Source organism: Gopherus flavomarginatus, chromosome 11 (genome assembly GCF_025201925.1).
Source record: "Gopherus flavomarginatus isolate rGopFla2 chromosome 11, rGopFla2.mat.asm, whole genome shotgun sequence".
NCBI classification, from domain to species: domain Eukaryota; kingdom Metazoa; phylum Chordata; order Testudines; family Testudinidae; genus Gopherus; species Gopherus flavomarginatus.
The window spans coordinates 51,722,305-51,741,671 of NC_066627.1; the positions used below are offsets into that span (position 1 = coordinate 51,722,305).

The 19,367-nt window shown below is 40.7% G+C and overlaps 1 protein-coding gene across 2 annotated transcripts in view; it reads right to left on the minus strand.

Annotated features, from left to right (window-relative positions):
• Nucleotides 1-460: 460 nt before the first annotated feature.
• RPRD1B (regulation of nuclear pre-mRNA domain containing 1B) overlaps nucleotides 461-19,367 on the minus strand; it is a 42,651-nt gene continuing 23,744 nt past the window's right edge. For both annotated transcript variants that reach the window (XM_050917735.1, XM_050917736.1), the window contains 3 exons: nucleotides 18,942-19,068; nucleotides 15,686-15,861; nucleotides 461-658 (listed from right to left, as the gene is read on the minus strand). In XM_050917735.1, coding sequence (XP_050773692.1) covers nucleotides 509-658; nucleotides 15,686-15,861; nucleotides 18,942-19,068 — 453 coding nt within the window. In that variant the 3' untranslated portion in view covers nucleotides 461-508. The remainder of the gene's footprint in view (nucleotides 659-15,685; nucleotides 15,862-18,941; nucleotides 19,069-19,367) is intronic.

Below are 19,367 nucleotides of genomic sequence, written 5' to 3' on the forward strand. Positions count from 1 at the left end.
ATCCCAGTATGGTACAGTACACACATGCATACGCCCCCATAAAGAATGCTAGCCACTCTACTGCTTATAGATTTGAACTAACACAGACAAAACAGATTCAGAAATAATCAGACACTTTCAGAGAGAAAAAACACAACATTTCTTTGAAAAAAACTTTCAAGGTATATGTACATGATTCTTATGACTTCTGTGGGAGAAACAAGTGCTAAGAGCAAACAGAAACTAATCTGAGTAGAGAAAAGGTGAGGAAAAAAAGTTTCTTTTCAAAATATATATGGACTCTATACCCACTCCCTTCAGAACATGGACATACATACTCTCCATCTTCCCCTCAACGTGAGACACTGTACACAGAGAGCACACATGTGCAGCTGGTAGGTTGAAAGTAGGGTCTGTATGTTCGTTCCTATGGTAGATCATTGGAAGACTGGATTTCCAGTCAATACGAGAGTTTTCTTACACTTCTGCTGGTACCAAGGGGAAGTAGTAAATGTGGGCACCATTAGTTCTAGTCAGTTGAAAACAGATCACCAGCAGATGGCAAAGGTGCCAGGCCTCCTGTTACATTGGGCAGCAGCGACAGATCTGGAAGGCTCTGGATGTGAGATTTCAACTCCTTGCGGACCTGGGTTACCCGAGCAAGCTTCTGTTTATACTCCTGAGGGGAAGACACAAGAGAATAAGATTAGAAACAGATTTTTACACGTGATCAGTGCGTACTGTGAGAGTTTTCTAGGATCGGTTTCCTGGAGAAGACTGATTGCTAACTCTGAGAACAATAATTAGAGAGTGTTGTTGTAACCATGGTCAGTCCTAGAATATTAGGAAGACAAGGTTGGTGAGGTAATCACTAGATGTATGGGTTATTAATAAAAATCTAACTGATTAACCCCCTTTTTGTCCTATGACTGCAGAGGTGTTAACAGGCCACTCTACCTTGAACGGTCCCTTAGAATACGTGCTAGCTACTTATGCTAAACAATCTATTCCACCTTGTATTTAGCTGTGATGCTCAGAGTACTTTTCCCAGACCCAAAGAGCTGTGTGTGGCTCAAAAGCTGGTCTCTCTCACCAACAGAAATTGGTCCAATAACGGATATTACCTCACCCACCTGGTCTCAACAACAATTACAGACAGACAGAATCAAAGCTCCCCATCACCTGGGTCCACGTTCACAGCACGTGACTGACAGGAATGCCACAAGCTTTAGCATTCCAGAGCCTGTAATTCTCCTCCTCCTGTTGAGGTGGGGTAGAGTCCCCTAGTGCCTCTGTCAATTATGTCACAGCGTTAGAGCTAAAGGCCAGAAGAGACCATTATATCTTCTAGTCTGACCTCCTGCGTTATCAGAGGCCATCCCCACCACACAGCACTCTAAACTCAACCACCGAAATGAGACCCACAGGAGACTAGGCTATTACGTGTCACAGGCAGAGAACGGGAGAAACGGAGGCGCATCAGTGCTCGAGGTCCCTGCAATGGCAGGGAAATTATTTCTCACTAGCAACTAGTAGGGCTCATCAGTTGCTATAGATGTCACTACAGGGGACACTTTCTTCAGACGTCATATAAAAAGGTCAAACTGAGAATCTGGATTTCCCTTCAGATTGTTATCCTTTCCCCACGTTCAGTCAAACACAGATAGACCCGGTTTTCTGGCTTACACGAGGCTCAAGGCCTTATGAACATTTTCTACATTTGCCTTCTATACTGACACAAGAGTTCCTGCTCCATCTAGCCTCGTATGTGTGTTTGCCATCTTTCTGCGAGATAGATGCAGCACAGGCATTTGGCCACACGTGGAGTCCCATCACGGAGTCACAGACCCCCTAGGCCTGTGGCTGTTATTACTGGTAAGAGGGGTAATAAGCTCCCAAATAGAAATTATGGCTCTGAAATTTTACCATCTCCTGCATGATGATTTTTATGTTGAAGTCTGGTCCAGTTACCTTTTTAACATGCTGTAGTATGATGGTAGGTTTACAGAAAGCATGTCCCTCCTCAGGTACAACTGAAGGGATTGAAATTATTGACAACTAGTTAATTTGCTGAAGGTCAATAGTGTGTCCTTCTAGAGAAAAAGGAGATCAACCCCTACAAAGCATATATGTATGAGAGAGGCAAGCCCGTCACTTCCCAGTGCACAGTACTACAATAGTCTTTACTCCACGGACATTTGAAGAATGACATTATGAACAATCTATGTAGATACTCCCTTATGGAACTATAAAAAGTAGCCAAGGATAAAGAGAAATCATTACTATTAGCCAGTCAATTTGTGTTATTAGCACTTATCCATAACATATTAGACAACCGATTATTAACCGTAACAGCTGTAGCATTATATTGGCGCATTACCAGTGACTCAGAATTATGCACCACAATCACTAAATGTGAATAAAAATCAGAGGGTCAGAGACTGAAACCACCAACTTAGTCTCTGCTAACTTCAGAAATGTGCAACAGCAACAGAAGAAAGGCAGTATGTAGAAGGAAGAGATACTGCAGAAAGAATTTCTTCCAAGAGCTAGGCAGCCAGGACTGTTCATTCAAAAGTCCAGTAAGTGAATATTTGAGAGTTCCGGGAAGTCATCCCTGAATTCCACAGCCTGAAGATGACCTGAAATAAGGCTGATTCTTCATTGCAGGAAGCCGGGAGGGGAGAAAGGGGATTGATCAGAAGCCCAAAAGCCCAGGAAACCAACTATCATCATGCATCACATTATCCTGTCTAGTAATGACTTTTAGAGAGACTGTCAAAAGCAGACTAACATTCACACCCAAATACAAGTCAACTATCCAATTCAAAAGCTCAGTTAAGATTTAACACATTAACTCTGTAACACGATTCCCATCAGAGCACTTTGCCTACATACAATAGGCTAATAGCATTAAGATGTAATAGTCCAGTATAATAAACCAACCATTACATTGAGCTCCATCCCCATATAATGTCGTAATTTTAAACTGTATTCAAGTGTCTCTCTACCCAATTGCTTATCCTGTATTTTTCAAGTCATCTCTGAAATGTGATATAATTCTATGAGAAACAATGTGACAGTTAAAAAAACCTCAGAGTGCTGAACAGGTTTCCATATAGTCAATTGCAATACTAATTTACTTCTGATTTCTTGTTTAATTAGTAGCAAGAGAAGAACAGTTTACTATGGAATCCTCTCTCTGAAGAGCAAAGAAAAACTGGGCATTTAATAGTGAATCAGCCTTCTGAAGAGTTTACAACTTTAATTTGAATCCAATTCCCTATTTAGTCCTTACAATGATGGAAATTCTCCCCATCTTCCCCAAATCTCAAAGCAAAGCAAAATATTCCCCACATGATCATGAATGATGAGTTTACATTCCTATCGGTTTATTGCTTTGTACTGGAATAGTGAGAACAGAACTGATTGCAATAATGCAAAATATCTCTATACTTGAAGAGGGTGTATGAATGTCTACTGTAAATTTCCAGTAGACACACAAATATGGATTTCCTTTAGCATCCTATTTCATATCTATGCGGATTCACCAGGCTAAGGCAGTAACAGATCATTGCATCATAAACATGTACACACAGGATAATAGATTGGAAGGATGGAATTCAAATGAGGCTCTAGTGGCTTCATAAACTGTTAGTGTGCTGCTTAAGAAGCTACGGAACGGCAGAGGCTCAGGAGGAAATGCACTCTTCAATTTACGGGGGGGCGGAGGGGTTGGTGGGAGGCAAAGGACAGAAAGTAGAGAAACTGGGGAGGAGGGAGGGCAAAAAAAGTGGACAATGTGGGGAAGAGCCTTCATATGGGGAAAATGAGGCAAGAGAGCTGGGGGACGGACGGACACTGAATGCATAACAGTAGAAGAGTAAAATGCGAACATGGTATGAAGTTAAAGGCATGAAAAAAAAAAAACGAACAAGAGATGGGACCAAAAGTTGAAAGAGAGGCAATAAAAGCTCTCCAAGGATAGACTTATCAATATATTCATGGTTCTAGATGATATTGCATTTCTCTGGTAGAATATGGGAACCAACACAGGAGAAAGGGAGAATGTAGGGCAACCAAAGCAGTTCTCCTCCCTTCTCTCCCTTATGTCTCAGCAATTACAATCCCAAAAGAAATGCCAAGGCTTACTGCAGGTTTACTCCTGGGGGAATCCTGTGCCAAAATATTAAAAATTCTGCACATGATATTTTAAAATTATGCAAATTATGTCAAAAACAACACTATATAATCATGCCAGTTTCAATTATTTTGGTAATTTATTTCAAAATACCTGTCAGCAAGTATGTCTGTAATAATACAGACAAACAAAAATTCCCCCAGGAGTAGAGTATATGACAACCCAGTTCCTGTTTCTATGCCCAAGGCCCTGCTGGTGGGTCAGACACTCACACCTGCTAGCCCCCAGAGATGCTAGCTCTGCTTGAGCTAGTACGCTACAAACAGCAGAGTGAACGTTGCAGCAAGGGCACCGGCTCTGGCTAGCCACCCAAGTTCAGACAGAGAGAGTTGCACAGGCTTGCACTGCAACACCCACACTGCTATTTTTAGCACACTGCCTTGAGAAGAGGTAGCATGAGTCCGTTTACCCAGGATGGGAGGCACACTCCCAGCTGCAGTGTAAACATACCCTTAATGTCTACCCTTAAGCACAATACCGCTCTACCCCGATAGAACGCTGTCCTCGGGAGCCAAAAAATATCTTACCACATTATAGGTGAAACTATGTTATTTTGAACTTGCTTTGATCCACCGGAGTGCACAGCCCTGCCCCCCTGGAGCGCTGCTTTGCCGTGTTATATCCAAATTCGTGTTATATTGGGTCACATTATATCGGGGTAGAGGTGAATTAAAGTTAAGATCTCCTGTCCTTTTAAGGTTCTCTGTGGCCAGCTTCAGAAGCCTACACTCCCTGCTTCAGTTGGTGACTGGAGTGCTCAGTCCTACTTCAAACAGGACATCACTTAGCAGAACGTCACCCCATGTCACATTAGGCGTGAACTGCGGGGCACACTGTGTATTGACAGACCTCTGAACCCGGTCCTTGGCAATACGAGGTCATTGACAAGCCTTAAAAATAAAATCTGAGAAGGGCAACTAAAATGATTAGCGGTTTGGAACGGGTCCCATATGAGGAGAGACTAAAGAGACCAGGACTTTTTAGCTTGGAAAAGAGGAGACTAAGGAGGGATATGACAGAGGTATATAAAATTATAAGTGATGTGGAGAAAGCAGATAAGGAAAAGTTATTTACTTATTCCCATAAGAACTAGGGGTCACCAAATGAAATTAATGGGCAGTAGGTTTAAAACAAATAAAAGGAAGTTCTTCTTCACACAGCACACAGTCAACTTGTGGAACTCCTTGCCTAAGGAGGTTGTGAAGGCTAGGACTATAACAACGTTCAAAAGAGAACTGGATAAATTCATTGAGGTTAAGTCCATTAATGGCTACAAGCCAGGATGGGTAAGGAATGGTGTCCCTAGCCTGTTTGTCAGGGGGTGGAAATGGATGGCAGAAGAGAGATCACTTGATCATTACCTGTTAGGTTCACTTCCTCTGGGGCACCTGGCATTGGACACTCTTGGTAGACAGGATACTGGGCTGGATGGACCTTTGGTCTGACCCAGTCTGGCCGTTCTTATGTTTGTACGAAATGTGCCTAAAAGAAACTGCTGCTTTCTGTGGTCCTGGTCTGCACTCTGTGCATACAGCTGACTGCCATGGTGCATAGGAGGGGTTCATTAAGACTGACAGCATTTGGCTGTTATTTGCCTTTTATGGTCAGAGCAATGAGAACTGACTCAATATTTGCTGTAGCTAGGCTGTGAGGATGATGTTGGAAAACACTGGCACTGTGCATTGTGAGTGCCCTTCCTAATCTATGTTCACTTTCAGAATAAAAGTTAGAATTCTAACTCCTCTGTGGCAAAACAACTCCAGAATCAAAAACTTAACACCATTAAGCAGTGTGATCTGACAGGAAAACACTCTTACCACTAAACTGACAAGACAGGAAACCCAGAGTGAAAGCGATTCCTGAGCTTAACTCATTCTGTTGTGCTATAGCATAGGAAATTGCAAACTTTTTCATAGCTGGACCTCATTTTAGTATAGAGATTACACTGGCAACTTCTGACCCAATTTATAGTTATATAAGACCCCTGTATGCAATTACAACAGTTGCTTAGCTGTTATCACTAAAGAAAGATCTTGAAGTCATTGTGGATAGTTCCCTGAAAACATCCATTCAATGTGCAGCAGCAGTCAAAAAAGCGAACAGAATGTTGGGAATCATTAAGAAAGGGATAGATCATAAGAGAGAAAATATCATTGCCTCTATATAAATCCATGGTATACCCACATTTTGAACACTGCATGCAGATGTGGTTGCCCCATCTCGAAAAAGAGATATTGGACTTGGAAAAGGTTCAGAAAAGGGCAAAATTATTAGTGGTATGGAACAGCTGTCATATGAGGAGACATTAATAAGACCGGGAATTTTCAGCTTGGAAAAGAAAGAGGACTAAGGGGGGGGATGTAGAGGTCTATAAACTCATGACTAAAGTTTTTACTCCTTCTCATAACACAAGAACTAGGGGTCACCAAATGAAATAGGCAGCAGATTTAAAAACACACAAAAAGGAAGTATATCTTCACACAACACACAGTCAACCTCTGGAAATCTTTGCCAGAGGACGTTGTGAAGGCCAAGACGATAACGGGGTTCAAAAGAGAATTAGATACATTCATGGAGGATAGGTCCATCAATGGCTATTAGCCGGGATGGACAGGGATGGTGCCCCATGCCTCTGTTTGCCAGAAGCTGGGAATGGATCACATGATGATTTCCTGTTCTGTTTATTCCCTCTGGGGCACCTGGCATTGGCCACTGTCAGAAGACAGGATACTGGGCTAGATAGATCTTTGGTCTGATCCAGAATGGCCGTTCTTATGCTTACACTACAAAGTGTGTTTATTTTAGCTTTAACATAATTTAGTAGGTGAATTGGAGGAGCTAAATCTCCCTCGATACTCATTTCAAGCACCTCTGTTGTAGCAGGTCATACGTACAAACATCCTTTGCTTGACATTGTTGATTAAAGGATATATCTTCCATCATTATGCATAATATAAGGTGGAAAGTTTCAGCATTAAGAAGAGATCTGCAGGTTTAAATGGCACTAACCCTTCAGTTTGTGTTGAATGCCTGAAATAAGAGGGATAATTAAAAAAAAAGTTCTAACATTCCCCCTCTCACCACCAATTTGTTTAGCTCCTCTGAAGTCACACCAGACAGTCCAGAATTCAGTGTTCTACAACATCATTGCTCCCACTAACCCACACCAGGATTAATTCTGTCTCTTAAAATAAACCTCTGAAAGACCCTTTTTAAGTTGTCCTGTTGTGCATAACTTAACTCGGCTTTCATGTTCAGGAAATCAGAATAGTGGGTAATTCTTATCTACACTATGTGTGCTACAGTGCAAAAATGAACTGAAGACAGTTGCAGTCTGAGCTGTGAATATCATCTATTTTGTTAGTTAAATCAGATCCTTGGGAATTAACATTAAAAATGACATTTTTATTACTGTATAAAGGAAGGCAGAAGGCTTCACTCAGAATTTTTAGAACATGCACCATTGGCTTAAGAGTAATTATTTGAAAACCGCTAAAGTTGTATAAATAGCCTAATATTCAGAGTTTAAATAGCTTGGCATAAGCTTGCTATGTTTCCATTTTAACAGGTTGATTAAAATTATATAAATATGCATCAGGGATACCGAAAATGTGCAGTATTTACAAAGCAGTCCAATCAATCAATCATTCCTTGGCTATTCTAGCTTGCCACTCAAGTCTGTGTTTAACAAGCTTTTAGAAAGTGGACTCAATAAAATATAAGAGTCACAATGTGACAGTCGTAGAGACACGGTTCCTATAGAAAAAAGCCAATGTGAAGTTTTGTCGAAAAACAGTTACTGCAACTGATCAATAGCTATTTAAATAGCATATGTTTGTTAGATAAACCCTCCCTTAATGCTTCTACAGCTTTTCAAAAAGACAAAATACTTTGAAGTATATGACCATAAGATTTTCCACTAGCAGCCTGTTATTCATTATTAATAGGTACAGCTACTAGATGGGTAACTAGCTGGACTCAACATTTTTAGCATAGACTCTTATTACTATTTGTATTACAAAGAACACCTCCAAGAGCTTAATCCTGGCTATTCTGTGCTCAACATCAACCTCTTTCAGGATAACTTCACTGCCACTTAACCAGCTGAGGATCATCCCTTTGGATACAGCATTCTTTCCCCTTTGAAATCCAGTCATTTAACTATTCCCTGCTTTTAAAACAGCTGAAGATTTTCCAATTTTGGAGTGTTTGGTATTATCACTGCCTTCCCTTTCCTCTGCCCACAATCTCACCTACCCCCACATCCTTTCAGTTGTCCTGTCTGTAGTTTTTAAAGTTGTATTTACTCCCATTCTGCACAGCATCCCTATTGTTTTATAAACAAGTCATTTCCCCTACACATTTGATCAAGAGTGAGCATATCAGCATGCCAAATAAAACTATGAACAGTTAAACAAAGGAGGGGGAAGAGTTCCCCACATCAGTTATAACACCCAGCTTGCTATACAGCAGACTGCGAGAGAGCCTGGCTGCATACAAAAGAGACAAGTTAACCTAATAAGGAAACATCTCAACTCCGATGATTAAAAAAAAAAGTTACTTGGTCCCAATAAAGGAGGCCCACACACATGTACAAATCAAGCAGGAAAAGAAGAAACTAAATATTTAGTGTGCATAATTTATATTTAATTTTCATCCAAACTCAGCTGAGAAGTAGGTGAGAAGTTAGATACACTTAGGGCCTGATCCAGAGACCAGAGTAACTTGAAAGACTCCCATTAACTTCAGGGGGCTTTGAACCAAGCACTAAAAGTTTTCTCCCTTGAAAAGCAGCTCCTCTGGATTTGCTACAAACAAAGAAGTTTAGATGTGACCTTCCCCACCTCGGGGCCCTACTTCTGACCTCAAGGCTCCAAAAATCACATGGAGCAGAGGGGGCATGCAGACCCAGTATAAAGTAGTAAGGAACAGTGCACTCTCAGATAACTTGGTGTCAGACCTCACCCACAATGTAACATTTGAATAGATAGGTTATTTTGAGGATTTCTTTAAAAAGGCCATGCAATTTCCTCCCTGCGGAAAGGTACATAATATAGCAGAGAGGGAACCAGCTTCCATCTATCAGATTCTGTGCTCTTCAGTGCAAAATAGGAGAATTCATCTTAATTTTTATATATATATAAATAAAATACTAAAAACAAAACACCCCTGCCCCCAAAATACATGAAGCAAAGCTGTGTCTCAAGTGAGTTCTCTCACTTCCCACTGTTTTCTGAACAGAACAAGCATCTCTGAATAGATATTCTCTTCAGTCTAACCTGGAGAGAGCAGACAGAACCAAGGAATCAATTTCCCTCTCTCATTTCACAGCAAGATAGCAACAAACTTGACTTTGCAGACAAGTTTCTCTCAAAGAAACAACACATCATTCAGAACCCGAAGGGTAATCATAGCTCCTTTCAGAGCTAAAGCTTACATTTGGTAGATCAGGTTTGCTGGCAGATTGTATTTCCTTATTTAAAGAGTGGGAGAGGGAAAACACAAAAAACCAGCTTCTTTCCCTCCAGCACCAGTCACTTCAATTTACTAAGCATGTTGCTGCTGCTTTGGCAGCATTTCATGCTCCACAAACTACTCCTCTTGCTCACCTTTTGCTAGGGCGCCAGGTTATGAAGCTGTCCAGTATAGCACACGGCACCATTTACAGCCCTGACCGTATTGTTCCTACACCCGGGGGCATTCTCTGCTCCATGCAGAGACAGATACCAATGCCATATGGCATCTAAGCCCACACAGTACTATTGGCCCAGAAAGTTATTCAATTTGACTTACAGCAGAAATGGGGCACGGTGTTATGTGCACAGTTCCCCTCCGCATGCTAATCACACCTTCTCCAGAGCATAAAGTTCACAACACAAGCACACTTCCAGTCATACATTCACCTTTGTTCAAATATTTTATTGATTTTCATCGCTAGGTGGAAGTGTAGCAATGAATGCATCTCTTTGAAAAATACAGCAACATTACATGGAAATAATTTCATGATCTCTAGATAATTTGGGTTTTTTTAATATCACTATTTCACATAACATTTATATTGCAGGAGTGCCTAGAAGTGCCAATCAGGCCAGGGTCCCATTGTGCTGAACACTGTATAAGCAGCACATAGTCATGGCTCACGTGTGCTCTATGGCACAACAGACAAATTCTGCTTCAAACATTACTTTGTTGTATTCCCCACCACCCCCAATAGCTCTCAGTTGGAAATACTCCTTGATACACAGTCAATGATTGATTTCTTCACTGCATTCTCCAGACAGTCCAGTTCTATGGCAGCAATTACTAGATTATCTCGGGGGTCCAGCTCAGAGACTTCTTACTTCACTCAATGCGTGCCAGAGATGGAGAAAACTTGTCTGCTTCAGTGGTCCCCTAGGACTCAACCAGTGCTCTATTCACTAGGCAGCCTAGCTATCTGTGCCTATATGCTTCTTGGATGCAAACAGGACTCCATTTCTTCTCTACAAAATGGTGAGGAGAGCATGAACTGTAACCCAAATAATTCCCCATTGTGGAGAAAGCGGCAACTATAGGCAAGTTCATGCAGGGCATGAGTAGCTTGGGAAAATGACAAATTTCATGGCCACACAATCACGGAGTCCATGGAACATTAAGTGAGATGACGGGGGCAGTTCACACCTCTGAACTATTCTTTGAGGCTCTTGGCAGACTCAGACAGTCATTGGTTTACATTCAGGTCACATCGTCAAAAGTTTTTGCAACTATAAAGTCACAAAACTTTTAATTGAAAGCGGAGATAATGGATCTCAATGTTCAGCAACAGGTGAATTCTACAGAAAATTTCTTGATTGCAGAATCATGGAATATACAGGGGCCTGGATATAATAAGCAACATACCCTATCCCAAAGAGCATACCAAAAAAAAAAAAAAAAGCAAAATCATATGGAGAGGACAAATGAGGAGGAAAGAAAAGAGGGAACAGTGCATAGTATCAACTTTATAAACCAAAGCTACAGCCATGAACACAATTTCACCCTCCTCCAGGTTAGGCTGACTCTTCTGCAAGCAGAGTCATTTTGCTGTTTTGTTCCACCTAACCCTGACCTACTGCAGATATTACATACACTTTAGGGATCCATCCTTCCATAGAATCAGAGATATTCTGATAGTACTTTCACTTATGTGGCTCAATCTATTCAGCTACCTTCACTTCACAAACATCTGGCAACTTGAACATGGAGGCCGTCTCCTTCATTGAATATCTTCCCTATAGTCCCCAGTTTCCAGTTTTATACAGTATAACTGGTTTGCTGTTCTTTTTTCTTAGATAGCTATTGTCATTTATTTCAACAGGCATAGTGTGCACTTGGCTTCACAGTAGCTAGCCTGTTACCCTAATGTTCAGACACAAAATTTAACTTTGCAGGTTCTGGCACAGTTTTTATTCTCAATATGCTTTTATTTGATTAGCATTTCAGTGGGATCTTAGGTGATCAAAAAAATGTCAGTACCTAAGATAAGGAACTTAGATTTGAGTCATCTATTCATCAGCAACAGGGAGCCACCGTAGAATTTCACCCTGTAATTCCTGCATCAAGACCACAAGTTCCGGCTGAGCTAGAGCATCTCTTTTAAGAAAGGAATCCAAAACTCCAGGTGATGGCGAACCCAACCCATCCCTTGATAAAGTGTTCCAATGTAACCCTCAAATATTTGAGCTTAATTTCCAGTCCTCATTTGTACAGTTTCAGCTTCTAGCCAATGGATCTCGTTAAACCTCTCCTAAATTAAAGAGTCTTCTACTATCAGAAATCTTCTCCCCATGTACATATAGACTGATCAAGTCACCTTTTATTCTTTGGTAAACTACACAGATTTAAGAAGTGGGTGAGGTAATAGCTTTTACTGGAGCAACTTCTGTTGGCAGGTTTTTCAGAGCATGAATCTTCTGTAGCTCTATGAACCATTTCCAATTTTTCAACAGTCTTTTGGAAGCATTGACAACGGAACTGGACACAGTGTTCTATTAATGGTCTCAACAATGCTGAAGACAGAAATAATACCATCTCCCTACTCCTATTTACACCCCCAAGGACCTCACTAACACTCTTCACTGAAGCATTGCACTGGGAGCTACTCTAACTGGATATCCAACCATGGCCAATTCCTTTTCAGAATCACTGTTTAAGACACAGTTCCACAGCATGTGGGGCCTACATTCTTTTCCCCTAGATGTCTGACCCTGATGTCTTTTCTCTCAGACTGAACACCCAGTACTATCTTCCCCCTCAAACCATCAGTTCGTGGGTTTCTTAGTAGTATAGCAGCCTTTGAATTCACTCACACAAATCTTTGCCACTGCTCACTCATGAATTGTAGTCCCCTTGTCCAACCTCATCTTTTCTAATATATACCTCTACCTCCATATAATGCTGTCCTCGGGAGGCAAAAAATCTTACCATGTTATAGGTGAAACCGCATTATATTGAACTTGCTTTGATCTGCCAAAGTGCGCAGCCCTGCCTGCCTGGAGCACTGCTTTACCGCGTTATATTCGAATTCATGTTATATTGGGGTAGAGGTGTATCATGTCTTGAAAGGATTTTATGTGACTGAGGACAGTAAGAGCTTTTGGCACCCTGGACTTATTTCAAAATCTCTTGAGTAATAGCCTACTTTGAGTAAATACTCCCATTCAGTGTAAATGACGACATTTGTTTGTAGAATTTGCCATAGCTGATGAAAGGCAGTAGTATTGGACTACTTAAATTAAATAAGAACTCCAGTGTTTAGACAGCAAAAGTTCCCTTCCTAGACACAGGGCTTAGCTATTTTTATTACTATTTCAAAAAAAGTTACTTGTGCGTGCAACCCCAGTACCCTGACCATCCACAATGATTTACAATTTTTGATCAGACGGATATTGACACTTATCATGACTCGACAGAATAAAATCCTGGTTCATATTACCAACAAGGAGCCTACTTTCTCTCCTCTCAGTCACTTTCAACAGAAAAGCTAATGAAGTAAACAGTCCACCCTGAAACAGAATTTTGCTTTTAAACACATCTCAGCTGAAAGCAAGGTTTGATTTTGTAAACACATACAGCTTGCAATTCAAGATGTTTGGAAAAAGGTCATGATGGAGCACAACATGTCATCAAGAAGTATTAGGAACAGGGTTTTTTAATTTAAATCTGAGTATTTACATGTTGCTAGTTCTTTACTTTCTTATTTTATAGACCTAAATTGATAGAGTGGATGTTTTGTACTTGTTTCTTTAGCATCCTGTTAGAATTTCAAATTTTTCTATTAAGAGATTACACACTTGAAACACCCATCTACACTGAATGAGATAAACCCAGAGTCTCATTAACATTGAGTTTCTGGTGTTCTCACAGTAACAAACACAAAACTGATAAGCAAATAGCCTGGGCTACACATTTGCAACCAACAAAATTCTCCGATATATTAAACTTCCACAAGTCAGGAAAGCTGAAATGCTTGTCGACTATACTCCAAAGGGTTTGCAGTACAACCTCAACATGACTTGTGCTTCTATGTCACTTTGCTTAATTTAAGACTCCTAGGTTTAAGTTTTGGCCTGACGGTATACTGCGAGTATGCTGGACGTCTAATTTTTCATTGTTAATAAGGCAACTGTGTTCTGAACTGAAAGATTTCATGCCATTAAGAGACATTTTTAATAGAATACAGGTTTAGTCCTTAATGTGTCAAACTCTTTTGCACTTGCTCAAGTCAAGCATATGATGTCAACGGGATTATTTGTGCGATTTAAATTACGTATCTGCTTAACTGTTTGAAGATCAGTGCCTGAATTTTCATTATTTTGGCCTATAGCAGTTTGCTAACTTTCACGAGACCTTACCAGAAGTGTCATTTCAAAACAAAAACAAACCCACAGCATTTATAACGTAGTTTATTATAAACTTTGATCTAAAGTTGATATAGCACAAGTTTCCAAATTAGTTTTACGATACCTCAAGCTGATTCAAATCGAAGATTTTTAAAATGCATGCTGAAGCATTCTGCTTTTTATTGTAGGTGCCATTAAAGCAGTTAAGAGATGTATGAGGGGCTCACAATCCCCTTCCTGCAGAAGTGAACTGGCATTTTATCATGGACTTCAGTGAAAGATGAATCTAACCCAAGGTTTCTATTGGCATTTTCAGTAAATAAAGTAACCGATGCCAGAACGCAGTTTTTATGGCTTCTTTTGTACTCATGAGAGCTAAAGTGCTTTATAATGAACCAACTATGGGAAAACCACAATAAACTCAACTCTCAAATCACCTTCTGGAGATCAAATAAATTTGCTAGATGGGATAGTTAAAGCCTAGCAACCTTTAGATTTTTGAACGCAACAGTCTTAAATCTTCTGGCTGATTTTAACTCTGGATCAATAATGTACAGTATGTACTCAAGTTACTATGTACAGACATAGGATGAAAACCTATGGCCAAAACGGAGTACAAGTTAAATAGTACTGCCTAACGTTCCAGGAGAGAAGACAAGTTGTGATGGAAAGAGGGCACACGAAGGGTTGAACTGCTCTACAATCCAGTCTCTTTCTAGAAGACTATGTCCTCTGTAACTCTCGGCCCACCCAACAGCAGCTGCTGCTAAAAAGCATCTGACAGTGTAGAGGAAGCCCATAATGTGTCGCCCAGGGGCAGTTCAACAGATGGCAGAGTGACATACAACCAGTATCATTAAACTGCCATACTAGTCCCACAACAGTGCTTAAAACACTTCCTCAGTAAAAGAGGAATATTGCAGATAAATGACTGTCTGCTGTTCCCCATGTACTCACTCTAGGGCTTCTGGTCATTACTGAGTTCCAGTCAGAACAGTTTTATTGTACAGCAGTTTCTTGCCCTCCAAGTTCAAGCTGGCTATGGCATGAAGTCTGAGTTGTCATCTTTCTACATCACCTGTTTCTTCTTATACGCACTACACGTAAAGGCAGTTAAGAGCACCACCATTTTTTGGTTAAGCAGGGATGGCAATACTAAAAAACGCATTTGACAAGTGATCTCAGCAAACAGGACCTTCAAGCCAGACAAGCAGCAACCAACTATACACAAAATATACAAAAAGCATCAGATACTTGCAGGAAGGAGTAATGTTGGATTTCTTTTTGGGAAAGTGTTTTCATTCAAAAGCAAACCCTGAAATGAACCAGGACTGAACATCAAAAATGTTGGATGATAAAACAATCTTTCTTGAAAAATAGATTTAAGTTCTAGAGCTTCTTTCTCCATCTACTGTTGTGCTGGACATCTGAGTTCAGCAGTTCACAGTTTTTAATTTATTTATTTACAGGAAAAAAAATTCCTCAGGCCTGTTTTCTTCCAACAGCAAAGTGCTCCAGGGAGCACTAAATTGCTACATTACCTCACATCATTCTCATTTAAAAAGAAAAAATGTTTCAGTTTGAAGGCAAGTATGTGTGTTTGGTAGGAGGATAAGGTTTCAGCATTGTTCTGAGCAGTACTCACTTCTAACTTTTTCTCTTTCTCTGTCAATACATCCTTCTGGTTCTGGGTATACTCAATCAGCATGCGTGCCAGCTGGCGTCGGTCTTCCAACTCTGCTGCCAGCCGCCCATTATACTCTGCTAGTAACAAACATGCTTCATCCACCGTTTTCGAAAGACGTTCTGCTGCCTCTTTGTCTACATGCAAAGGTGGTAAAAAATGTACATGGACTCAGTTAAAAACCTTTTATGCTTTGAGAAAAGGCTCTGATTCAACAACCACATGCACAATAACATTTTATTCACAAGAGTTATCCAGGGTTTATAAGAAAATGAGTTGTAATCAAGAGATTTAAGGGGCACTCAAAAATTGCTAGGACTCTAAATCTGAAAACGGAAGAAGATTTTAAAACAGAACCAGCTGGTCACATTTTTAGTCTTGCAGTTCTAACAGTGAGGTCTGATCTACACTTAAAAACTAGCTCAACCTAGCTACGTCACTCAGGGCTGCGAAATAATTCATACCCTGAATGCCATAGTTAGGTTGATCTAACCCCTAGTGTAGATGCTGCTATGTTGAGAAGATTTTTTTTTTCTGTCAACTACACTACCGCCTCCTGCAGAGGAGGATTAACTACACTAATGGGAAAAACCCCTTCCGTTGCTGAAGGAAGAGTCTACACTACAGAGCCATAGTGGTACAGCTGCAGCGCCAGAGCTGTGCCACTGTTGCCATTGTGCTAACACTCCCTCAGAAGTTGTTTTTGTGGATCTTGTAAGAGCTGTTAATTATACCAGAATATTAGCTTACGTTAACAGAATGTCTTCTGTCACATCATGGGACCCTAGCATTTATGCAAGATATGCACTGTATGATGGATCTTATGCCTATGAATATTTATCAACCCTCAGAACAGAAGCTTGCACACAAATACACACTTGTCCTCACAGCTGGACATGAGCAGCACACACTACGAAGAGTTGAATACGTGGTAGTCCTTATAGAATTCTAAAACTAAAAGTTAGGAATGCTTGCAAAAACAGAATTGATTTTGCCTCATTTGCATGTGCTCCCAGGTTCTTAAGCAAACATTTTTCAAACATGGATGCATAAATTTACATGCACCCAAATATAATTGGTCAGCACATCTAAGCACCCACTTCCTATTGCAGTCAAAGGGAACTGCAGGTACTCAGCTCTGACGGATGGGGGAAGAGAGAGAAATCAGGCCACTTAATATACATAAATGTGTTTAATGCTTAACTTTCAGCACCTGAATCTGAAAATTCTGGCTCTAGTTTCTTTTCAAAACTACAAAATGAAGACGTCAAAAGTTGGTTGAGGGAAGGACAGTGAATACAGGCTCTCCAAGTATAAAAATCCTTGTAAATACATTTTGGTTTTATAGACTTAAGGTCAGAAGGGACCATTATGGTCATAAAGTCTGACTTCCTGCACAATGCAGGCCACAGAATCTCACCCTCCCACTCCTGTAACAAACCCCTAACCTATGCGAGTTATTGAAGTCCTCAAATTGTGCTTTAAATACGTCAACATGCAGAGAATCCTCTAGTGACCCATGCCCCACGCTGCAGAGGAAGGCGAAAAACCTCCAGGGCCTCTGCTAATCTGCCCCGGAGGAAAATTCCTTTTTGATGCCAAATGTGGCGATCAGTTAAACCCTGAGCATGTGGGCAAGACTCATCAGCCAGACACCAAGTAAAAAATTCTCTGTAGTAACTCAGATCCCACCCCATCTAACATCCTATCACAGACCGTTGGGCATATTTACCTGCTAATAATCAAAGATGAATTAATTGCCAAAAATTAGGCTATTCCATCATATCATCCCCTCCATAAACTTATCAAGCTTAGTCTTGAAGCCAGATATGTCTTTTGCCCCCACTACTCCCCTTAGAAGGCTGTTCCAGAACTTCACTCCTCTAACGGTTAGAAACCTTCGTCTAATTTCAAGTCTAAACTTCCTAGTGTCTAGTTTATATCCATTTGTTCTTGTGTCCACATTGGTACTAAGCTTAAATAAATTCCTCTCCCTCCCTGATATTTATCCCTTTGATATATTTATAAAGAGCAATCATATCCTCCCTCAGCCTTCGTTTGGTTAGGCTACACAAGCCAAGCTCTTTCAGTCTCCTTTCATAAGACAGGTTTTTCCATTCCTCGGATCATCGCAGTAGCCCTTCTCTGTACCTGTTCCAGTTTGAATTCATCCTTCTTAAACATGGGAGACCAGAACTGCACACAGTATTCCAGATGAGGTCTCACCAGTGCCTTGTACAATGGTACTAACACTTCCTTATCTCTACTGGAAATACCTTGCCTGATGCATCCTAAAACCGCATTAGCTTTTTTCACAGCCATATCACATTGGCGGCTCATAGTCATCCTGTGAACAACCAATACTCTGAGTTCCTTCTCCTCCTATGTTACTTCCAACTGATGTGTCCCCAATATTAATCCCTAAATGCATGACCTTGCACTTTTCACTATTAAATTTCATCCTATTACTCCAGTTTACAAGGTCATCCAGATCTTCCTATACGATATCCTGGTCCTTCTCTGCATTAGCAATACCTCCCAGCTTTGTGTCATCTGCAAATTTTTATTAGCACATTCCCATTTTTTGTGTTAAGGTCAGTAATAAAAAGATTAAATAAGATTGGTCCCAAAACCGATCCCTGAGGAACTCCACTAGTAATCTCCCTCCAGCCTGACAGTTCACCTTTCAGTATGACCCATTGTAGTCTCCCCTTTAACCAGTTCCTTATCCACCTTTCAGTTTTCATATTGATCCCCATCTTTTCCAATTTAGCTAATAATTCCCCATGTGGAACCATATCAAATGCCTTACTGAAATCGAGATAATTAGATCCACTGCATTTCCTTTGTCTAAAAAATCTGTTACCTTCTCAAAGAAGGGGATCAGGTTGGTTTGGCACGATCTACCTTTAGTAAAACCATGTTGTATTCTGTCCCAGTCACCATTGACCTCGAACTTCTTAACTACTTTCTTCTTCAAATTTTTTTCCATGACCTTGCATACTGCAAATCATTTGGTTTTGGCCCAAGAAATGAAGGAGAGATGTAAATCTTACCTCCAACCACATGCCAGAAGATTTTTACCTGCTAACTGTTAGGGAGCTATACAGCTGGCATGCATAAAGGGCATGAGGTGCGTGCATCCATCCTACTCATTATAGTTACTTGAATGAAAAGGAGTATAGAGGGATTTGACTGTCATCTTCCAGCTTCTTACCTGTAATTTTCTCCAGCAGTGACACATCTTGAACTTCCTGTGGCAGCGAGGCAATTTTCTGCCGCACTGTGGCATCTCCTGATGCTGCATTTTCCAGGTCCTGCAGGGCTTTGATCAAGTCCTCAGTCTGCAGGATGGAAAGACAAAAACCGACAGTTTTCAAATGGAGTAGCAGGTAACTGCAGCATGGCCAAGTTCTAAACAGGCCTGCTGCTAAGCCATTTTCTCTAGCTATTGTCATTGCACCACAGGCTGAGATCACTTACCTTTTCAAGTGCTTTTCAGTGTCCTACTTTCTCCTTACACTCAGTACTGCAGCAAGTACCTGTACATAGCACCCACTAAATTCTAAACTAGCCAAAAACCTGGACTTTTGCATAAGTACAATACACTTATCTTAGCAGGGACATTGCAGTGGCCATTCAT